Source organism: Henckelia pumila, chromosome 2 (assembly GCF_033568475.1).
Source record: "Henckelia pumila isolate YLH828 chromosome 2, ASM3356847v2, whole genome shotgun sequence".
In the NCBI taxonomy this organism is placed as follows: Eukaryota; Viridiplantae; Streptophyta; class Magnoliopsida; order Lamiales; family Gesneriaceae; genus Henckelia; species Henckelia pumila.
Genome location: NC_133121.1, coordinates 184,436,691 through 184,460,544, shown reverse-complemented (window position 1 = coordinate 184,460,544; position 23,854 = coordinate 184,436,691). Strand labels below are relative to the sequence as shown.

At 31.5% G+C, this 23,854-nt stretch overlaps 2 protein-coding genes across 4 annotated transcripts; one reads left to right on the top strand and one right to left on the bottom strand.

The window, feature by feature from the left end:
* Nucleotides 1-993: 993 nt before the first annotated feature.
* LOC140882026 ((-)-5-epieremophilene synthase STPS3-like) lies at nucleotides 994-3,889 on the bottom strand. Of its 3 annotated transcripts, none has more exons than XM_073287750.1 (7): nucleotides 3,697-3,889; nucleotides 3,544-3,603; nucleotides 2,673-3,402; nucleotides 2,226-2,444; nucleotides 2,006-2,144; nucleotides 1,669-1,914; nucleotides 994-1,522 (listed from the first exon to the last, which is right to left on the bottom strand). In XM_073287750.1, the coding sequence occupies exons 3-7, from the start codon at nucleotides 3,317-3,319 to the stop codon at nucleotides 1,226-1,228; spliced, it is 1,548 nt and encodes a 515-aa protein (XP_073143851.1). In that variant the 5' UTR covers nucleotides 3,320-3,402; nucleotides 3,544-3,603; nucleotides 3,697-3,889; the 3' UTR covers nucleotides 994-1,225. The 3 variants fall into 3 exon arrangements, with proteins under 3 accessions (XP_073143851.1, XP_073143852.1, XP_073143850.1); XM_073287751.1 differs by having other exon boundaries at nucleotides 2,673-3,378; XM_073287749.1 differs by having other exon boundaries at nucleotides 2,673-3,603.
* A 14,689-nt stretch (nucleotides 3,890-18,578) lies between these two features.
* LOC140885144 (uncharacterized) lies at nucleotides 18,579-21,485 on the top strand. Its single transcript, XM_073292079.1, has 4 exons — nucleotides 18,579-18,710; nucleotides 19,048-19,244; nucleotides 20,380-20,642; nucleotides 21,128-21,485. The coding sequence occupies exons 1-3, from the start codon at nucleotides 18,609-18,611 to the stop codon at nucleotides 20,636-20,638; spliced, it is 558 nt and encodes a 185-aa protein (XP_073148180.1). The 5' UTR covers nucleotides 18,579-18,608; the 3' UTR covers nucleotides 20,639-20,642; nucleotides 21,128-21,485.
* Nucleotides 21,486-23,854: the final 2,369 nt, after the last annotated feature.

The following is a 23,854-nucleotide window of genomic DNA, read 5'->3' as shown; positions in this document are numbered from 1 at the left end:
TCTCTCATGGTGGATTAGATTCCTCTTTGTTCATTGGTTGTCAGTTTCTCTGAGGCTCTAACAGTGACCTAAACTCTATATAAGCACTCCAAATTATGTCACAAATTTCATTAATCTACCAATACTAATTGAAGATTGCAGACTTAATAGAAAATTCCTGAAAATGGTAAGAACCGGTTGCTTTGAAAAGCCAAGTCATCACATTTTAAAGTTTCACATCTCTTTTTTTCGGAAAAAAAAAATTCTGTCAAATTTTCGAGGACATTTTCGATAAAAATGTCAAGATTCAAACAAGCAAGGGTGGAACTGTGGAAGTAGAGCTACCGTAATTGTTTTCGGTATAGCCAAACAGTATTATGCATGTGCTTCAATTAATCAAAATATGGTTTAATCAAAACAGTACTACAGCATAACAGTTGGCAACTTGGCATTAGCCACATATTCATTATAAGCTTTGCGGTTGGCACTGCAAAGGAACCATGGCGGCCATTCGATACATTTTAAGTTAAATATGAAGAATATATGATAATATTTCTGGTCTACACCAACACAATGTTTATACCAGCCATATTCCAAACTCATTTGTTGTTATAATGTCGAATTAACTCAACAAGAAAGTAAGTATATACTAATTCATGGTTTGGGAGCCCTTCAGCTAGTTATGTTTGGTTTGATCGCTACTGATGTGTTTATTGACTGATAATCTCAAAAGACCATGCCACGAGCTACGTACATACGCCTTACTCGACTGGATTTCTAAGTCTAGCAGTCCTCGATATTGTCCTCTCCATCTAGGACTAGCACTTTGTAAATTCAAGATTCAAAGCAAACTAAAACCAGTAATTAATGACAAAGTGAAGGAAATGGTGATCATCCATAAAACATTCACTCATCAACAATAACAAGAATATGTCAGAAATAATCGAAGGAAAAATTTCTCGATATGCTACTGCACAATAGTGTGAAAATGGAGAAGAGAAAGTAGAAAATTATATAAAAAACCCCAATAAATTCAAAGGGGAGAGGTTATATATTTTTAGCAGAACACATCACTCAATATTATTGCAATTTACTCAAAACCAGAAGATTACATTCTAGAACGAGTAAATATTTATGATAGGAACAACCCATCATATATAAAACATAAAGTAAATAAACGCAGCGAAATGGATGTTTAATTTTCTTGCAACATATTACGACTTACTGGCATGATTTAACATGATCTCTAGATCTTAAAAGGTTGGACGTACATTGCAAGTATGAGGGGCTTTATAACCTTTTCTGGGTGAGTATATCCATCTTCATTGTTCTTGTAAATTACATCTATAACCCTTGTGATGTTAAGAATTACTGAAAGGACCTCTTTCTCACACGGAAATGGTTTTTTAAAATTCTCATTAATATCCTTCCATGCATCTGTAGCCATTTCAACAATCTTATCCATTGCCTCTTCCACTGTCACACCATAATCCTTCATGTAGCAGTCAATTCCAGTGGATTTTTGGCCTCTTCCTTTTTCAATCTGCGTGCAATAATATATGTAGAATAAAAATAGATATCTAACATTTGATCAAACATTTTTTAACGACGCAATCCACATTTGGATCATTTAATTCATTGTCCTGCATGAACAAATAAGCTCGATCGATAATTTTCATTTATATATACCTTGTAAGTAGCTCTATCACCGACCAAACGACTTATCTCTAAGCTTGCTCCAAGCATCCTTGGCATCGTACCTAGCCATTCCAACTCTTCCCGAGTGGCAAAATCTGTTCCCATTAGTGATGCGTTCGAAAGAAAGAAGTAAGCGCACGTTGTGAGAGCGTTGCTAAGATAGTCCCAAAATGGTGGCATGTAACCCTCAATAAACCACTTGGCCTCAACATTGTAGCTCCTCACTTGTTCCTTGAACTAAATAACGTACATGGCATACAAATTAAAATTCTAAGAAGAAATGGTTTTTATTTTGTAATTAGTACATTGAAGTGAAAAGTTCTCATACTGCATTTATGGTATAGTCCACAACATAAGATCTTCCTTCTGTTGCTAGTTCTTCCTTAAATTCGTCGTAGAGTTTCAAAACAGCGCTATAAAGTGGTTTCATATAATCTGGGAGTAAATCAATCTCCCTGATGTCCCACCTGATGAAGAACCCAACGGCAAATTATTAATTAATTAGCAGATGTATTATTCTTACTAGAACTAGTTGTCCATTCTTTTACCTTTTGATTGTCTTAGTATATGCATCTAGTTCTTCGATTGTACCATAAGCGTCAAATGTATCATCAGTTAAAGACAAAAATTGGATTACTTTAGTCAGCATAACCCGAGCTCGAGAAAATCGAGGCAGATGAGATGATCCCATTGCCCAAAAGTAGCACTCGACAATTCTATCTCTAGCATAAGGAAGTTTAGATGTCATGTTCAATTCTCTCCACCACCTGTGTAATAGCAAGAAAATAATTACCAACGTTAACATTTGTGAACCTATTCATGTGCATGGTGACATCACCTGCATGTTAATCAATTAACATTAATCATGAACACCTCTAAAATTTAAACTAGCTAGGGAGCTATACAGCATAATTTTATAAGATGAAGTGTAAAACCTATAGATTCTCCATCTGGCCGGCTTAGTTTACTATCAACTTTATCGAGAGCAACGTTACCTTGAGACGTCGAGGAGTTCTTGTTTGTGCAGCATCTGCACTACATTGTAGTCTAATTTGGCAAACTTAAGAAGTGATTCATCCCTAGAATATTCATCCTCTTCATAGACAGTGATGTAATGATAGGCCTCAAATCTGGGATACCCCAAATGTAATGGTTGCATGAGGGCGTGCTCCACTTGTTTCTTGATGGGCGATTTGAGATCCGGTGCAATTGATTTGAGGCACTCTTTTGTGAAAACAAGGGCATCTTCGAGTATACTTTCATTGTGCTTTCGCAAATGTGCTGCTTCATACAAACTCAACAAGCCCCTAACATCACTTGTGAGGGACTCTTTGAATTTTCCATCACCACCCCGGAATTTGTTGAAGACATCAGAAATTAGGTGAAGTCCATGCTGCCTGAATAATCGAAAATGAACTGAAACAGTGTTTAAGTCATAGGCTTCATCTTCGTAATCTGTATTCAGACCAAAATAATGATCTAATTTTTGTTCGATTTCGTCTTCAAAGTGATACCATATGCCAAGGCGTTCGAGTGCATCAATCAAATTCATGGTTTCCACCATTTTGCTGTCTGGATTAGTTAACTTACTCTTCACTTCATACTTCAACAAATCAATTTCCTTTGAATATTTTTCTGCCATCTCATGATCGAATGTAAAATTCAAGAACTGATTCCCCCACAGGCTTGGATCAAAGTTGTCTGTCGGTCGAATAACAATTTCCTCTGAATTTGTGGTCGCCATTTTGTTGAGTACAATATTATAATCTTTTTCGATAAACTTAACGTATTTCAACTCAAACTCGATCGCTCTCAATTTTAACAACTCGTTCACTACTATTCCTCTTTTTTGAATAGAAAAAGTACCTTATGTAGTTATACTCATGAGAATTCTGCACAGCACTCCTCGTTGAATTTCTCGATCACCTTCAATAAACACAAACATAAAACCAGATCAGAATTAGACACAAAAGGGGAGAAAATAGGTTTTTTCGATTAATTCAAACAGAAACTGCAAACCCGGTTAATTCAAGCATAAACTTCCATGCCCCCATCTGAGGTGAAAAGCACTGCCGTAAAGAAGTGCTGCCGCGGTGAAGAAGTGCTGAGGTGAGAGGGCCGCCACCGTGAGGAAGAAACGAAAAAAGAGAGATTTCAAATAAGCCGTATGGGTGAATCTGAGATTTGGAAAAAATAAAAGCCAGATCCAATATCCAAATAGATGGATTCAAAATCTCAAGTCCAATCGGATTCCAAGCAAGTATATATATATATATATATATATATATATATATATATATATATATATATATATATATATATATCCGCATGCATGCACGACCACTTCATCTAAATAACTGCACTACTAAAGTTAAATCAATTCGACTTTTAAGGCTTAATTTGAATAGGAATGAAGAGCATTTGTAACCCCACATTAACCATTATGAGGCTATTAATGGACCATAAAGCCAAGGTTAATAACACCAATTATTCAGTCATAAAACCCCCGTCATAATAATGAGTCATTATGACCATGATTAAGGACGTTTATGACCACTTAATGGACTATAAATCTGTGTCCCTTCAAATGCCCAAAGACCACTATATAAACACCTCAACCTTGAAGAAAAATGACACACAAAACACTCCACACCTTCAAGATTTCGAGCAAGAGAAAGAATTGTGGTTCTTGTGCATTTCAGTAGCTGTTTAGTAGGGGGTTATTCTTCAATAGTTTCAAAACTAGAGTAGCTTGTGCAAGTAGCCGAACAAAGAGTGTTGTTTGAAGTATTGTCCAAATCGAGCCAAAGTTTCACGGAAGCACTACTAGGCTTGAAGTATAAATTTTGTCAATAGCATTCACTCAGATTCTCACAGGATTCATGTAAGTGGGCTTATGTTTTTGAAGCAATTTTTCGTCCTATGCTTCGTTTGTTATCATTTCCTTTTGTCTCATATCTCTTCTCGTATTTTTTGAAAGTAGACTTTTGCATGTATATTTCTTGATATAAATTTTGCACACTTATAATTCTTCATAAGTGGGCTTCTATATATGTTTTTAAAATGATTATGATCATGTTTATAAAAATCCGATCGTACACCAATTATTTCGTGTCTTCGATAAGTATCAAATTCATGTTTTTAAGAGTTTCGTTTAATTTGATCGTATTCCATTTGTTCCGTGTCCTTTGAACTATATATGTTTCTTTTGAATGATTCGTTATACTTTGAGGTTTTTGAAACTGCACTGTTATGATTTGATTTTCAAGTGAAAGGAAAATATGATATGTTATAAGCCCCCTACGCGGTGGGTATAAAATCGTTATATGGCCCTCACACGGTGGATATAAAACCGTTATATGGCCCCTACACGGTGGGTATAAAATCTCTACATGTTCCTCACATGGTGGGTATAAAATCGTTATATAGCCCCTACACGGTGGGTATAAAACCGTTATATGGACCCCTTCGGTGGGTATAAAACCAAAACAATGGTCTCGCCCTTTAGAGGAGTAACATATAGAAGACATAAAAACAAACCATGAATAATGAAATGAAGTTTTAGTGCCTTCTATATGTTGACCTTATGCTTTTCTTGTTATGATTCCTCGAACTGTTTCAAATTATGTTGGTCTAATGTTTCGATTCCTATTGTGACATATTTTGCAACATGTCACTTTTGAACTCATGTTATATCTATGTTTTGATATTTTCTTTTACGAACATCCCCCACTTGCTGAGTGTTTTCCAAAATGCTCACCCCTTACTTTCTTCCCAGATAAGAATGGAGATCAAGTGGACAAGGATGAACAAGACATGTTTTGGGGCTGGTGAAGAAGTTTCAAGTAAAGAAGATCTCTAGAATTGTCTTTAATCTAGTTTCTTTTATATTATCGCTTCCACACTCATGTTTCAAATTGTAAAGACAATTCTATTTTATGAAATAGACTGATTTTGACAAGAATTGTGCTATGAGGCCACTCATGTTTCAAATTGTAAAGACAATTCTGTTTTATGAAATAGACTGATTTTGACAAGAATTGTGCTATGCGGCTTGTTGTTTCAATGTTAAATTGTTAAACAACGCCGATGTCAACTAAACCTAGTTTTGGAGCGTGACATTGAAGTGGTATCAGAGCCAGGTTAATAATCTTGATGGGAAATTAAAGATTTAAAATGACAATGATTTACTTGGGAGCTAGAAATTAAGATTTAGAATGACAATGATTCACTTAGGAACTAGAAATTAAGATTTAGAATGAGAATAAATCACTTGGGATCTAGTAAGTAAGATTGAGAATGAAAATAATCATTTTGGAACTAGTGTTATGATAAATGGTGAATTTGGAATGATGATGAGATGAATCACTTTGAGACTAGTAAGTAAGATTGAGAATGAGAAATAATAACAGAATGCTTCTTAGGGTACATTTAATTAGGGTGCTAAGTATAGGGTATAGTAACTTGATGACCTTACAAATTATTGGAGCAATAGTTCAAGACAATATAATTGATTAAGAAAGTGGAATGTTAGGGACAAATCAAGTTTCGAGCACGAAACTTCCAATAAGGTGGGATGGATGTAAGGACCTAGAAATTCCACATGCATGCATGACCACTTCATCTAAATAATTGCACTAATAAAGCCAAATCAATTCGACTTTTAAGGCTTAATTTGAATAGGAATTAAGAGAATTTGTAACCCCCACATTAATCATTATGATCAGTCATTATGAGGCTATTAATGGACCATAAAGGAAAGGTTAATGACCCCAATTATTCAGCCATGAAACCCCCATCATAAAAAGTCATTATGACCATGATTAAGGACGTTTATGACCACTTAATGAGCTATATATGTGTGTCCCTTCAAATGCCCAAAGACCACTATATAAGCACCTCAACCTTGAAGGAAAATGACATATCAAAACACTCCACACCTTCAAGATTTCGTGCAAGAGAAAGAATTGTGATTCTTGTGCATTTTAGTAGCTGTTTAGTAGGGGGTTATTCTTCAATAGTTTCAAAAATAGAGTAGCTTGTGCAAGTAGTCGAACAAAGAGTGTTGTCTGAAGTATTGTCCGAATCGAGTCAAAGTTTCACAGAAGAACTATCAGGCTTGAAGTAGAAATTCTGTTTATAGAATTCACTCACATTCTCGCAGGATTCATGTAAGTGGGCTTATTTTTCTGAAGCAATTTTTCGTCCTATGCTTCGTTTGTTATCCTTTATTTTTGTGAGAGAATGACTTTTCAAAGGTCTGATTTTAAAATTAGCAAATCAATCCATAATGTTACGAGCCTGTACGAAGATTTGATGTCTCTTGATTGGGTTATACCATTCCAAGATTTCACAAGAAACCTTCTTATATCCAAGAAAATCCTAGATACTTTCCCCATTGCAAGGTGAAATACAAATCTTTACTTCTTGTAAGTTAGAATTATCACTAAGACGTGATACTATTTTTCATATGTTCAGTAAAAGGATTGTATCGGTGTGAATGATGACACACATATCAAAGCCTCAATACCATGTCATTTGCTAGTGTCAGATATTGGTAGGAAGGTTTATCCAACTTAAAATGTAATGACAACATGTGATTTTGATATGTGTTTCACATTTGTGTTATCTGATTGAGCCAAATGAAAAACAAAACTTCATAAGATAAAATCCAATTTCATATATAGTTTACATAAAAAAAAAAAAAATATTCCTCAAAATGCTGGAAATAAAATAAAAACAAACAAAACAATTTCCTCGAAAAAAGAGCGGATAATGTTGAAAATATGATATTATTATTTAAAGTTTAATATTGAATGTTGAATATTGAGTTGTAAAATATTGAAAATTAGTGTGTGATGATATTTTTATTTTTGGACTAATCTCCAAATGAGATCTATAAATAGGTCTCTTCATTTGTGTAGAAAATTACAATTGAATTGAGAGAAAATTTTGTGAAGTGTAGAATTTGATATATTTTGAGTTTTGAAGTTTTTACTTTTTACCATAAATTTTTATTTTTTCACAACACGTTATCAACACGATCGCTCGAAGGTTCTCTATATTTTCCGACGCTCCAAAACACAAGGAGAATACAAAAATATTCAACAAGTATGTATATTTATTTTACAGTTTATATATTTTTTTATGTATATATTAATATATAATTTTATGTTATTATATAAAAGGATGTCTATGACACCGACCTTATAATAACGTGATACAATATATATTTATTATGTATATATACTAACTATATTAATATATAATTTCATGTTATTATATAATAGGATGCCTATGAGACCGACCTTATAATAACGTGATATGGTATATATTTATTATGTATATATATACTAACTATATTAATATATAATTTCATGTTATTATATAAAAAGGATGTCTATGTCACCGACCTTATAATAACGTGATATTATATATATTTATTATGTATATATACTAACTATAGTAATATATAATTTCATGTTATTATATAAAAGGATGTCTATGGCACCGACCTTATAATAACGTGATATGATATATATTATTGTGTATTTATATATTAATCATATTCGTATAATCTCATATTATTATATAAAAAGATGTCTATGACACCGACCTTATAATAATGTGATATGATATACATAATTATTTAATTATGATTATCATTATATGCATCACATGATTATCACAAATTTTTATTCAACACATAATCAATTTTTTTAATCCCCAACGGTCACAAATGGTAACAAAACGGCTAGTTTTTGCCCTATAAATATGATCACTCAAACTCATTTTCAATCACACCAAATTCACTTTTTTCTCAAAATAATTTCTCCTCGATTTTTCGAAGAAGAATATGATGAAATTTTTAAGGCTATTTTTCATAACTATTATGGTTATCATGCTTACGTTTCTTGTATTTATCGGTGAATATCCGACTCGCACTTTTTATTTATTTTTAAACATGCTTGTGCTCGTCGTTTTTCTATTATTTTGTATTGTCATATTAATAGAAATTAACTAATAAAATACATTGTTATTTTTCTAGTACCACCACGTCAAATTTGGCAAAGATTGAATTCATCACTAGAAAGAATTATATGTCATGGACTCTCGATGTAGAGATGCATCTTGAGTCATTGGGTCTAAGCGATACCATCAAAGAAAATAATATATCATCCTCACAAGAAAAAACAAAGTCTATGATTTTCTTACGTAGACATCTTGATGAAGGATTGAAATGTGAATATCTCGCAGAAAAAGACTCAATGATTTTATGGAAAGGCCTGAAAGAAAGATTTAAGCATATAAGGGAAGTTATACTTCCGATCACCCGTGATGAATGAAATACGTTGAGATTCCAAGACTTTAAAAAAGTCAGTGATTACAATTCTGCAATGTATCGAATAGTCTCGCAATTGAAATTTTGTGGACATGTTGTTACTGAAATGAAAATTCTTGAAAAAACATTTTCCACATTTCATGCATCAAATATAACTCTAGAACAACAACATAGAGTGCATGGATTTTCGAGATATTCCGAACTAATCGCATGTCTTCTTGTGGCGAAAAAGAACAACGAATTGTTAGTGAGAAATCATCAATCCCGACCCACTGGATCAACGGCAGTTCCAGAAGCAAATGTCGTAATTAAAAATGAAAACCAAAATCAAAGGAATAGACAAGATTTTGGTCGTGGACGAGGTCGAGGACGTGGGCGTGGACGTGGACATGGACGTAAAAATGATCGCGACCGTGGATATGAAAATAATCAAGATAGTTACTTCAATAACTCATCTCAAAAGAACGTCATGAACCACCCACCAAAAAGACATCATGAAAACACGAGTGAAAATAAAAATCACTCAAAAAGATCTGAGAGTGTTTGTTATAGATGTGACACTCCAGGACATTGGTCACATATTTTTCGAACCTCTGAGAACTTATGTAAGCTCTATAAAGAATCGACAAAGGAAAAATAAAAAGAGACCAATTTTGTTAAAAACAATAACCATTTAATTGGTTCAACTCATTTCGATGCTGCTGATTTTTCAAATAATTTCGAAGACATTGATTAATATATTAGTGGGCCTAGAATGTAACATACTGTATTTTTCATGTATTCTTGTATTATGAAACATGTTATATTTTTCATATAATGTCATTAATTATCTTTATTGAATATTTTCTTTTGAAGTTCAAAATGGAAAAAGGTATGAGCAAATTTAAACAAGAAAATAATCCCATGGAAGTTTTCATACCCGATAGTGGTACAACGCACACTATTCTTCGAGATAAAAGATATTTCTTGCAATTAAAACCAACAAAAACAATGATGAATACAATATCAGATCTTGTAGACTTGATTGAAGGTTGTGTAAAAATCAAATTTTTTGTTACCTAATGGTACAATATTTTTTATAAATGATGTTTTATATTCACCACAATCAAAAAGAAATTTGTTGAGTTTTAATGACATATATTCTCATGGGTATGATACTAAGACGATAACTGATGAAAATCAGAAATATATGTGTATTACCACATATAAATCAGGAAAGAAATATGTGGTTGAAAAATTATCAATGCTCCATACTGGATTGCATTATACACATATAAGTCCAATCGAATCAAATATGGTGGTTAATAGTTCTTCAATATTAACCAATTGACATGATCGATTGGGACATCCTGGTTCAATAATGATGCGAAGAATTATTGAAAATACACATGGTCATCCATTGAAAGACCAGAAGATCTTTCAAAATAATAAGTTTTAATGTAAAGCATGTTCTCTTGAAAAACTTATTATAAGACCATCACCAGCTAAAATCCAAACAGAATCACCCATATTTCTTGAACGTATTCAGGGTGCTATTTGTATGCCAATTCATCCATAATGTGGACCATTTCGATACTTTATGATATTGATCGATGCCTCTAGCAGATGGTCACATGTATGCTTATTGTCAACTCGGAATGTGGCATTTGCAAGATTAATGACTCAAATAATAAAATTGCGGAATCAATTTCCCGATTATATATTCAAGAAAATAAGACTTGATAATGCTGTAGAATTTACTTCCCAGATGACTATTGTATGTCAATGAGAATTACTGTTGAACATCCTGTTGTTCATGTTCATACACATAATGGATTAGCTAAATCATTGATTAAACGTCTACAACTAATTGCTAGACCAATGATTATGAGAACAAAACTCCATATTTCTATATGGGAACATGCAATTTTACATGCTGCGGCATTAATTCGCATCAGACCAAGTGCATATAATAAATTCTCCCAATTGCAGCTTGCATTTGGTAAAGAACCAGATATTTCTCATCTGAGAATTTTTGGATGTATGGTGTATGTGTCTATTGCACCATCTCAACGATAAAAAATGGGTCCTCAAAGAAAAATTGATATTTATATCGGTTATGATAGTCCATCAATCATTCGATATCTTGAGCATCAGACATGCAATGTGTTTACAACACGTTTTGCTGATTGTCATTTTAATAAAGAAATCTTCCCAATGTTAGGGGGAGAAAAGAAACACATCAAAAATGAAATCACATGGTATGTACCATCATTGTTATATTTGGATCCAAGGACCAAACAATGTGAGAAAGATATACAACAAATTATGCATTTGCAAATAATAGCAAATCAAATGCCAGATGCATTTGCAGACACAAAAAAGGTAACAAAATCATATATACCTGATGTAAATGCCCCTGCTCGAATTGAAATGTCAAAGAAACAAATTGAAGACACTCATGATGTCATAAAACGCTTAAAGCGTGGAAGGTCAATCGGTTCCAAGGACTAAAATCCTCGGAAAAGAAAATGCATAGAGAAACAAGATGATCACAAAATAAAAAATGGTGTTCCAGAAGAAACACCTGATGATGAAAATGTTCTGTCAGAACCACAAACTGACGAGAATCGTGAAATCTTTATCAATTATATTAATACTAAAAAAATATGGACCCGAAAATATATAGAAGATATTGATGAGATATTTTCTTATAATGTGGCATGTGACATCATAAATGAGAATGAAAATCATGAACAAAAATGTTTTGGTGAATGTAAAACTCGGCATGATTGGGCAAAATGGAAAGATGTCATCCAGTTTGAATTGGATTCGCTAAATAAACGTAATGTTTTTGGACATATAGTCCTTACACCTGAAGGTGTAAAACCTATTAGATACAAATGAGTTTTTATTCGAAAACGAAATGAGAAAAATGAAATAGTAAGATATAAAGCTAGACGTGTTGCACAAGGTTTTTCTCAAAGGCCTGAATTTGATTATGAAAAAACGTATTCTTCTGTTATAGATGCAATTACGTTTCGATATTTGATTAGTTTGACAGTGTCTGAAAATTTGAAAATGTGTCTTATGGATGTTGTTACAGCTTACTTATATGGATCACTTGATAGTGATATATACATGAAAATACCTAAAGGATTAAGATGTCTGAAGCACAAAGTTCAAAACCCGAAGAATTTTATTCTGTGAAATTGCAAAGATCATTATATGGGTTGAAGCAATTCGGCCGAATGTGGTATAATCGGCTAAGTGAGCACTTGATGAAAAAGAGATATGTAAATGATCCAATATGCCCTTGTGTTTTCATCAAGAAAACAACATCCGGATGTGTAATTATTGCTGTATATGTTGATGATTTAAACATCATTGGAACGAATAAAAAAATTCAAGAAGTTATGATGTACTTGAAGGAAGAATTCGAAATGAAGGATCTTGGAAAAACCAAGTACTGTCTGGGTTTGCAAATCGAACAAAAAGAATGTGGAATTTTTGTTCACAAGACAAATTATACAGAAAAGGTCCTTAAATACTTTAATATGGATAAATCAAATTCATTAAGTACTCCAATGATTGTAAGATCATTAAACATAGAAAATGATCCATTTCGTCCATGTGAAGATGATGAAGTTATTCTTGGTCCAGAAGTACCATATCTAAGTGTCATTGGTGCACTTATGTATCTTGTAAATTGTACTAGACCTGATATATTTTTTGCTGTAAATTTATTGGCAAGATTCAGTTCATATCCAATAAGGCACTGGAACGAAATTAAACATATATTCCGTTATTTACGAGGAACGACAGATTTGAGACTTTTGTACTCAAAAGATACCAATCATAATATCATTGGTTATGCTGATGCTGGATATTTATCTGATCCACATAAGACACGTTCCCAAACCAGATATGTATTTACTCGTGGAGGCACTACAATTTCTTGGCATTCACAGAAACAAACACTCGTAACAACTTCATCAAATCACGCCGAGATTATTGCGCTACATGAAGCAAATCGTGAATGAGTTTGGCTAAAATCAATTACATAACATGTCCAAACTTCTTGTGGATTATCAGTAGACAAGAAGCCTGTGACGCTGAATGAAGATAATGCTACATGTATTGCTCAAATGAAAGAAGGATACATCGAAAGTGACATAACCAAATATATCCCCCCAAAGTTCTTTTCCTACACTCAAGAACTTGAGAAGAACAAAGATATTGATATCTGTTACATTCAGTCAAGTGAGAACTCATCAGATCTCTTCACAAAGGCACTTCCTACGACAATATTCAGAAAACATATATATAACATTGGGATGCGCAATCTACGGAATATGTGAAGAATCACTCGTGTTAAAATGAGGGGGAGTTTACATGGCTGCAGTTTTTTTTCCTTGCTATAGTTTTTATTCCACTGGATTTTTCCTAGTAAGGTTTTCAACGAGACAATATAAAAACACGTAATAAAGACAATCATCCTATCACGATCATCTTCACAAGGGGGAGTGTTGAAAATATGATATTATTATTATTATTATTATTATTATTATTATTATTATTATTATTATTATTATTATTATTTAAAGTTGAATATTTAATGTTGAATATTGAGTTGTAAAATGTTAAAATTAGTGTGTGGTGATGTAGATGATGATGTTTTAATTTTTGAACTAATCTCCAAATGAGATCTATAAATAGGTCTCTCCATTTGTGTAAAAAATTACAATTAAATTGAGAGAAAATTTTGTGAAGTGTAGAGTTTGATATATTTTGAGTTTTTATTTTTTACCATAAATTTTTACCTTTTCACAACAGATACCACTATTTCCACACATTTGCACAATTATTAAAAACTGAAAAAAAAGAAAAAAAATCTCAATTACTCTGTACATTGAATAAATATAGAGTTGTTCTTCAATATGGTTATTTTTGGAATTTTATTAAGAGTAACACTCTTGTGAAACGGTCTCATCCGTGAGACGGGTCAATCCTACCCATATTTATAATAATAAGTAATACTTTTGGCATAAATTGTAATACTTTTTAATGGATAACACATACAAGAGACTCGTCTCATAAAAATGATCATTGAGACCATCTCATAGGAGTTTTTGCCTTTTATTAAAGTGCTAATATGATAATCATTTGTTTACCAAACACATTACAATAAAAAAATTTCAGCTTTTGACTTTTGATTTCAAACACCACTCACTTATCTTTTTTTTTTCTTCATTTTACCATAATCTGTAAATTTAATCACTTCTTCAAAACGTACAATCTCTTACAAAATCTCCCTTAGTAATTGTTTTTGCAACTTAAATTACTCATTCACTAAAATTTCGAGGCCACAACTATTATGATTGAAGACTGGTTAATTTTTCCAGTTGGGTCGACCCCAATGTCAGCCTAGTTGGGAATTGTCTATTGAATGCTGATCAGGTATGGTTAGAAGTTGCATGAATTATTGGAACATGTGAATTTTATTTATTTAATATTCTTCAATAAAAGAAAAGTCAATTATTACGATATGAATTTAATTTCTCATCAGAAAAATGCTTTGATCAGATATATGACTGATTTTAAATTCATTAATTTATTAAAATTTTATCTTGTTTGGATAGACAAAATCGAAACAAACTTCAAATTCACTCCGCGACGAGTTATGTCATTTTAATAGTAATTGTGGTAGAGTTCAAATGTTCTCAAGACGTGGCGAATTGCAACTTTTAGGTTAAAAATGATTTGTATGTTTGTTTTACGAAATGGTACTGTACGATAAATATAATCTATTTTTATTTAAAAAAATTAAAAGGCAAAAAATACCAAAAACATATACCTTATAATTTATTTACACAAATATTTAATACACAAGAAAAATGCACTCTTTAAGTATACGGTGTACTTAGGGCTGACAAAAAATACCGAAATATCGTCATACCGCTTTTACCGTACCGAAAAAAATCGAATATACCAAAAATTTCGGTATACCAAAAACTTCGATACGGTATGATATCGTACCGAAAATTTCAGTATCGGTATCGGTATCGGTATAAAATTTTGAATTTTTGGTATTTCGGTATACCCAAAAAAAATCGGTATACACGGTATCAGTATGATGCTGTGTATACCGATATTTTTTTTTAAAAATAGTATAAAAAATCGGTATAAACGGTATCATACCGATACCGTACCGAATATCGATATTCGGTACGGTATTGGTATGAATTTATGTCATACCGAAATCATGTCGGTATACCGAAATTTTTGATACGATATCGGTATCGAAAATTCGAACGATATGCGGTATTCGATACGGTATGTGGTATACCGTACCGAACCGAACCGAACCGAACCACCCTTGGGTGTTCTAGCTAGCTAGTATGTACGTTTGTGAAAATTTATCTTCCGAATTATTTCGTATGACAGTAAAATAATAATCCTTAATTGATTGGTTTATTATTGTTGCATTTCATAAAACTTTGATAAATGTTTCTATAAAATATTAGAAGAATATATTAAGTTTTAATTTTATAATAATATTGTCCCTAATGTTATGCGGTCTACAGACTCCTATTAATATTATAATGAATAAAACGATACAAAAATAAAAATGGAACTTAAATGTCTAAATAGCAAATGCATAAAATTTTAATTTTCCTTATCAAAGTTAAAGCATAACTGCGTAACCGGTCCTAGACTACTTCCCTGATATATATGATGAATAGACGCATCGAGAAACTGAGATGATGAGGGAACATAATTAAGAAATGAGAAGAAATTAAAAACTTAATGCTAAAAGATAAAATATTCGTTCAAAAAAAAAAAGATAAAATATCAGATATAATGAATCCCATATTATTATTATTATTATTATTATTATTATTATTATTATTATTTTTTTTTTATTTTTTTTTTATTTTGAAAAAAACCGTACGTACGTGAAGGTCTGCTTTTGTCTCATGACCATATTAAGGTAGTGTTTGCAACCTCTAAAAATAAGTGATTATGGAGATTTTCCTCACAAATTTGAGATAGTGTTTACAACCTCTAAAATTAAGTGATTATGAAGATTCTCTTCTCAAATATGGGGTGACCCCATGGAGAATGGAGATGTTCCAGCAGATGGATCTCTTTAGAACGATACTACCTTCGCTTAGAATTCGATCCAAACATGATATTTGAATCCTTATATGATTTAAAAGATTATAGTTGGAATATTAGCCATAGTTTTTAATGTTTACAACAATAGTCCATGTATAACATATTCTATTCAATCTCGCGGTCTTTTCGTTATATTATTTATTTATATATTAATTATTTAATTTATATCAATCAAATCACTAATCATTTATCTTATATAAATCAAATCTTTGAATTTAAATTACTATATTATTAATATAAATAATATTAATTTATATTTTATTTATTTTTAAAAGAACAAAATGATAATGTATTATTTTTATATAAAATTTAATCAATCAAATTAAACAAACTATAATCTATCAATCAAATCAAAAACTATATTAATTATCAATTTTTATTTATTTTATATCACATTATATTAATTATTCATGTATCATTTATCACATTCTCGAACCAAATGATACCGATCAGATATTCGATTCCCGTGTTAAATGACAATCACTTGAATCTATAATATCAAAGTAAAGTTATATGATCGATTCTAAATTCTCTTGAATTCCAATGAATGAAATCACTGGAAGGCGAATTAATGTTTGAGAGTAATAATTAATTATCTTGTTAGAAGATTATTCGATACGTAACACCGAGCTGCTAAATATTTAAAATATTAGAATTACATTCAGTACTGCCAAATATCTACAACTTCAGTGAAGGGATGAACTTCTGATCCTGCGGGATGACCATTGGTGGAAAATCCACCATTTGTCGAACCAAGCAAGCGGAGAGAAATCAACCTCTGTTCCACTACGTGTAACATTTCATGCTACACAAACATATATTGTACGATATTCTCAATTATATACAAAATGTATATATTTCCTAAATAATACAGTTTTTTTTCCAAATAATAAATATTATGAAACAGTTGTATCGATATATTGCTTATTTTACATTGATTCTCTAAGGGCATCTCCAGCCCTGTTCTCCATTTTGGAGTACTCTATTCTTCAAAATACTACTATTCAATTCTTTATTTCAAAAATCTTCTCCAACTCATATTCTCTATTTTTAATAAAATTCTTTATTTTATTATTTTTAACTCCAAATTAATTAATATAAGAAAAATAATAATTATATAAATAAACTAAATTAAATACGACTCGATTATTTAAAAAAACAATACATTTATTTTACATCAAATTGCAAACATTCACAAAACAGAAAATTACATGCATAAATCGAGATAATTATAAACTACAAATATAATTAAACACTAATATTCCGAATTAGACACTAATGTTCATTTCAAACTTTTATTTTATTTAATTTTTTTCGTATTTTTTAGTCACGATCTTATTTAGTTATTATTATTATTATTATTATTATTATTATTATTATTATTATTATTATTATTATTATTTGTCTTCAATATAATTTAATTATAATAAATTAAAAAATATTGAATACATTTTTAAAAAACATTTTAATAAGAATAAAATGTTGAATACATGTTAAACAAACCAAAAAAAAATAAAGAAAAGAATTAAAATTGCATTTTCGTAATTGAGAGGATGCTCCAAATACATTCTCCAATTCTACAGTGATTCTCCAAAATTGAAGAATCACTGTAGCCATCTCCATTTTGGTCCAAAATAAAATGGATATGAGTTGGAGCAAATTATATTCTCCAAAATGGAGATATTCTCCATTTTGGAGAAGGGCTGGAGATGCCCTAATACATGACTCATATATATAACACAAATAAAGCCATGTTACACATATTAAAATCCCACAAAAATATATAAAGGAAAAAAAATAATTAAAGCATAATAGCACCCACTATTTTAAAATGAGAAGACTAGGTTTCTTGTGAGATGAATCGAATTGACCAAGTATTTATAATAAAAATTAATTTTTTAATCATAAAAAATAATATTTTTTTATGTATAGGGTCAATTAAGAGAACCGTCTAAAAAAATTGACGTGTGAAACTTTTTAATATGACTTTTCGAAGGAAGAAAAAAACTAGTTTTCCATATTTTTATATAGTTTTATTATTAGTACATGAACTATGTATGATAGTGTCTGAGAGGGGCCGGTTTTTAAAGGTTCATACATTACAAATTTGAAATCATCAATTTATTGAAAACTTCATGTAACTGTTAAATTTTAATGTTTTAAATTTTGAACACAAACACCATTGAAAATACGTATAAATAATGAGTTAATTCTCAAAATTTAAAAATATGAGAATGTATATACTCAAGATTTGAGAACACACAAAGTTAATAAATCATTCATTTTTGGAAAAATGGTATTTTGATCTATTAGCTTGTTCTTTTTTTTTATCCATTAATATTTCAAATTTTGGTTATATATATATATATATATATATATAGTCAAGTCACTATAAACACTATCATAGAGAGAGAGAATAGGAGGGGAGATGGGAAGAGGGAAAGGATCCAAGCTTGTTTACATTATCATCATAGTGTTGGGTATAGTTGCAGCAGGCTTGTCCATTTCTGGCGAACGACGTCGTAACAATGTAAGCTAGCTCTTTATCCCTTTGAGCATCCAATCATCACCCTCTTCGTGCGCTTTTAGCTTCTAGATCCTTGTTCACACGTTTTATTCTTAATAATTAATAATTAATAACAATTTATTTTCTTTCTTCTTTAATTTTTGGACTGGTTGCATACACCGTTTTTGTTAATTAAAAAATTGTTAAAAAAAATCCCCATGAAAAGAAAATGAGATCTATTAAGACCCCAGTGGTTTCGAATATTGAGTAGGTACTTGTTTTCAGTTCCAAATTTTGTTTATGCATCGAGAGGTTTTTGTCAAATAATTAAAATTATGGATTCATTTATTTATTTATTAAGGTGGAAAAAGATTTAAGGAGTCACAAAAACTGCGATAGCGATGCTGCGTCGACCGGATTCGGAGTGGTTGCGTTGTTGCTTCTTCTCTTCACACAGATTGCGTTGATGGTGGTCACAAGTTGCTTATGTTGGGGGAGAGGCCAATTAGTATCCGGAGGATGCTGCACTTGCTCTGTTATACTTCTCGTATTTTCGTGGTGGGTAATAAAAATTATTAATTAATATCTGTGAACCCCACAAATATCGTAACTTCCCCTTCTTCATCATTTGAGATAAAATTAATTTATGTATTTATGTTAATCTAAATATTTTATTTTTCAATTTTGTTTTTATAAAAAGGAAAAACATATATATGTCTCTATGTTTAACCCACACACGACGAAATATAAGGATAAGTAGTCTTGTATAGAATTTTTTTTGTTTTTTGTTTTTTTTGGGGTTAAATTTCCTTGTATAACTATTATTTGGATTTTGTAGCTTAGACGATGGAGATACTATAGTCCTTTTGTGATAGTTTAATAATAATGTGTGAAAATTACATTTGGGTCTTCTAAGTACTGACTTACATGTTAATTTTTATTCATGTTATTATTGATCAACTCACCGTCTTTGTGCTAAAATGACATTGAACACGTTGGCCATGTTTGGCGATACATCCTCGTTTTTTAGTGTCAAGTCATCACTATAATGGAAAATATTGACTAAAATTTTTAAAAGTTGAAATTTGTGAATTAAAACCGTAAATTGAACAACATGATCAAAATTGAAAAACATATAAATAATATGACTACGATTGTAATTTTCACATGATTGATAACATTTTTGGTTAGAAAAATAGTACAATTGGTCTTGTAAATGTGTTGGCTTTCATAGTTATGTTTTGGTCTTGTAAATAGTTAAATTTCGGATTTTGCAACTAATGTTCTTTTGCAATATTTTATCAGTCATATTTGTCATTTCAATGATGATGTGACTCTCATCAATATTGTTCACGAGACATTGGATATTGTATTAAGGAAATATACGACATCACTTAATAAAAACGTGAAAATGACTAAACTTGCAGAACAAATTAAATAAAGTTCTTTTCCAGATTATACTGACTCGATGATAAAAAAAAAACACACACACACAATTAGGCCAACTATAGGATTAGTATAAGATTGTGTTTATATTTGCACCCCTTTCGATTATAATATAGAATAGATAATTAATAGGATTGCACACCAATAACTTTTAATTTGCCACAAATTTTTGAAAAGACTGAATCCAAAGCACTATAAAATTCAATAGTAACATCTAACTCATTGAATTTCAATGTAAATTTTACAGGGCATCATTTTTATCCGCGGAGGGAAGTATACTAGCTGCTACGGTGGCCAGCTCTTTGCATAACGGCGGACATGTGCATGCGGGCTTCTCTTGCTCAGATATCAAGTTCGAATTCATTCGTGGAGGCATTTTTGCATTTCTAACGATGATTTTTAATGTGTTCTATTACATGTGCTACACCATGACTCCAACTAAAAAGCACGTCGAACGAATCGATCCTCCAGCAAATCCAACTATTGGGATGACCCCTAGTGCATAACGAGGTAACTACTAACTACGTTGTGTTGAACTTGGTAATATGTGTTAATCATAAGAGAAACCTTGTCTTTGGTTGGTTTACAATGGTTTTGGAAAAGAAGATTAATGTCATGGAAATTATTCGCATTTAGGGTGAAAATTATGTTTGGTAATATCGATAATGTATGCTCGTTTGTTTTTGTTTTTTTAGGTCATATATATTCAGACTATGTCGTGGGAGCATCAAACCAAGGAAAATGTAGTTTATTTTAGGGATTGAATACATGCAATATCTCTATGAAATTTTGGTTTTGCTGGTTACCCCCTGTGAAATGTTTTTGAGCTTATAACCCTCCGTGTTTTCAGATTTGTATTAGCACACACACCCTTCCCTCAATGTTTTGTATACATGATGATAGTTGCGAATGACCTTGTTTTTTAATTACTGATAAATGGATTTATCTTAATCTCTCTTGGCATATTCTTCTCTGGGAAAATCTTCAAATTAAAGCCTCGATCAATCTCATAGAAACTCACGTGCCAGTGGTAATGAAGAAGTACTAATACTGGAATTCAAGCGTCTGAAGGTCTGATCCAGTAACCAATGCACCTTCAAGTTTTGGAAGTTGTGTATATGTTCTTTGTGTTATGTGGATGTAATATTTTCGGGAATTTTTTAATTTGGGTTGCTTGATGATGTAATCTGGAAAAATCCGTCGGAATCATTGACAATTTTTCTCTACTTTGGAGTTAATTGTTGTATGTTGTAATAGTTAATGAATTTTAATGTAACGTTGATGTTGAAAATTTTGTACAAGGGACAGTGGTAGTAGTGTGCAAATTTGTCGGATAGAGTTGGATTTCAACAATGAAGATGTCCTACTTTATTGTCTTATTTAACTACGGGAAATCTCACATTGGGATAAGTTGACTAAATTATGATTTGGGGGTTGTGCTCTATATAGATATAAAAACATTAGATGTTATTAGCTAAAAAAAAAAAATGGAGAAATTGCATATATCACCCTTGTGAAATTTCGTGTTAGCTAATAACCCCCTGTGAAAATTTTTTAAGCTAATAACCCCTGTGATTCTAGATTTGTAGCATACACACCCTTTTCAGATAAAAAATGACGAAAATACACCTACATAAAATAAATGATAAATTAAATAGTTCATAAAAGTCGAGGGCATTTTTGTCATTTTTTAGCCAGAAGGGGTGTGTATGCTACAAATCTAGAATCACAAGGGGCAATTAACTTAAAAAATTTTCACAGAGGGTTATTAACTAGCACGGAATTTCACAAGAGTGATATATGCAATTTTCCCAAAAAAAAATTCACGAAGTACTATCAACAAAATTGGGATTTGGGTAGTATATGAAATTTCTCATTCTAGTTTATTGAACTAGTATTTTGATACACACTTTAGGTGCATCATGTGGACTCAATTTCTGGCCTGTCAACTAGTGGTTTCATCAAGGACCGCAACACTTCCCCAGTCCTCTTGTTGGCTTGCACCTCCCTCAGGTTTCATTAAGGTTAATATGGATGCGGCAGTATGCAAGGTTCTCCTCGAGTTGGGATAGGGATGGTAGTGAGGGACGAGCATGGTACATTTCTTAAGTCTCAATTCATGAGCATAGAAGGAATCTTTTCAGCTCATGTAGCAGACTCCTAGCGGCTCGAGAAGGATTATTGTTGGCTTCTAAATTTCATTGGACTCGCGTCATTCTCAAGTCTGATGCCAGCAACGTGATAAATTACATTAACCTTATGTAGTGTTTGCAACCTTTAAAAATAAGTGATTATGGAGATTCTCTTCACAAATCACTTATTTTTAGAGGTTGCAAACACTACCTTAGTCTTCAGATTGCTGACGATGAACCAATAATCTCTTGCATCCGAAATCTCGGTTCAAAGTTCTCTGGATTCCAAGCTCTACACTGTAAACGCTCGGCTAATGGTGTTGCTCACCACTTGGCCTCGCGAGAGGACTTCATGGGAATATGGACTTCAAAGACCGTAATCCTTTGTTTATTAGTAAATCTGTAATCCATGACATTATTATCTCTTAATGGAATATTAGTATTTCCTCAAAAAAAATTAATGAATATAATTTAAATTCAGACCGTACATTTATTAAATTATTAATAATCTCACAACAATAAATTAGGTAACAAGTATTATCATTGGTAAAACTAACTGTAAATAAACTTTGGAGGATAATTGCAAATACTACCCTTGTAAAATTATGGTATTGCTAAAAACTCCCTATGACTATAAATCCCTTGTGTTTTCAAATTTTGTGCATAAATATCCCTGAAAACATGTACGAAAAAGGGGTTATGTGCTCACATTTTGAAAACACAGGGAGATATGTGCTCAAGATTAAAAAAACACAGGAAGCTAATAGATCATTATTTTTTCATAAGAATTTTTTAGCAATCTCGGTATTTCACAGTGGTAATGTATTTAATTACCCCAAACTTTGGAGCATGCTAAAGGTTGGTATGTAACATTATATATAGATATTTTTTTATTATTGAGTACCTCACAATAACCAATTTGGTAGTTAATTTCCACTTTTACCATTATATATTTTGTACGTAACTTTAATTAGAGTTGTCAGATGGGTCGGCCCACTCCGCCTCGCCATGATCCGTGGCCGGTTTGAGTTGGTCCATTTAGGCCCGCCTCGCCCCGCTGCGGATTTGCGGGTTAGACAGGCCAACCCGTCAAAAATTTAAAAAAAATTAAAATTTTTTTTAAAAAAACAAAATTAGTATTTGAAATTGAAAAATTATATATCAACAATGTTAAGTAATAACAAATAATAAATTTCACCCTAATGAGGTGTTTAAGTTGGTGGAGTAGGTGAATTTTTTGCCAGAGCCAGGAGTTCAATTCCCCCTACCAACATTTTCTTGGATTAGTCTGTCACACAGAGCTTGCCTAGTGTGATTTACATGACTAAAGTAGTTTGCAGAGCTATTGCGCACCGAAGGTAGCGGCTGCGGGTTCCCACTATAAAAAAAAATGTTACAATCAAACAAATTATGTAAAATTTTGATGTTAACTATTATATTTTGAATAAAAAGTCACATTTTCAAATAATATGAATAATATAAATAAATATTTAACTATAAAAAATAATAATGTAAGATATTAAAAATATATCAAATACTAGTTTTAAAATATTAAAATCACATTATTTAAAAATAAGTATTTTTATGGGC

What these genes read in the sequence shown, in the direction of transcription:
- LOC140882026 (XM_073287749.1), bottom strand. Translation starts at nt 3,421, where the DNA reads ATGGCGACCACAAATTCAGAGGAAATTGTTATTCGACCGACAGACAAC. An exon ending in GAACTCCTCGACGTCTCAAG is followed by an intron (nt 2,445 to 2,672) that starts GTAACGTTGCTC and finishes GCTATTACACAG; the next exon opens with GTGGTGGAGAGAATTGAACA. An exon ending in TATACTAAGACAATCAAAAG is followed by an intron (nt 2,145 to 2,225) that starts GTAAAAGAATGG and finishes GTTCTTCATCAG; the next exon opens with GTGGGACATCAGGGAGATTG.
- LOC140885144 (XM_073292079.1), top strand. Translation starts at nt 18,609, where the DNA reads ATGGGAAGAGGGAAAGGATCCAAGCTTGTTTACATTATCATCATAGTG. An exon ending in GCGAACGACGTCGTAACAAT is followed by an intron (nt 18,711 to 19,047) that starts GTAAGCTAGCTC and finishes TTATTTATTAAG; the next exon opens with GTGGAAAAAGATTTAAGGAG. An exon ending in ATACTTCTCGTATTTTCGTG is followed by an intron (nt 19,245 to 20,379) that starts GTGGGTAATAAA and finishes TAAATTTTACAG; the next exon opens with GGCATCATTTTTATCCGCGG.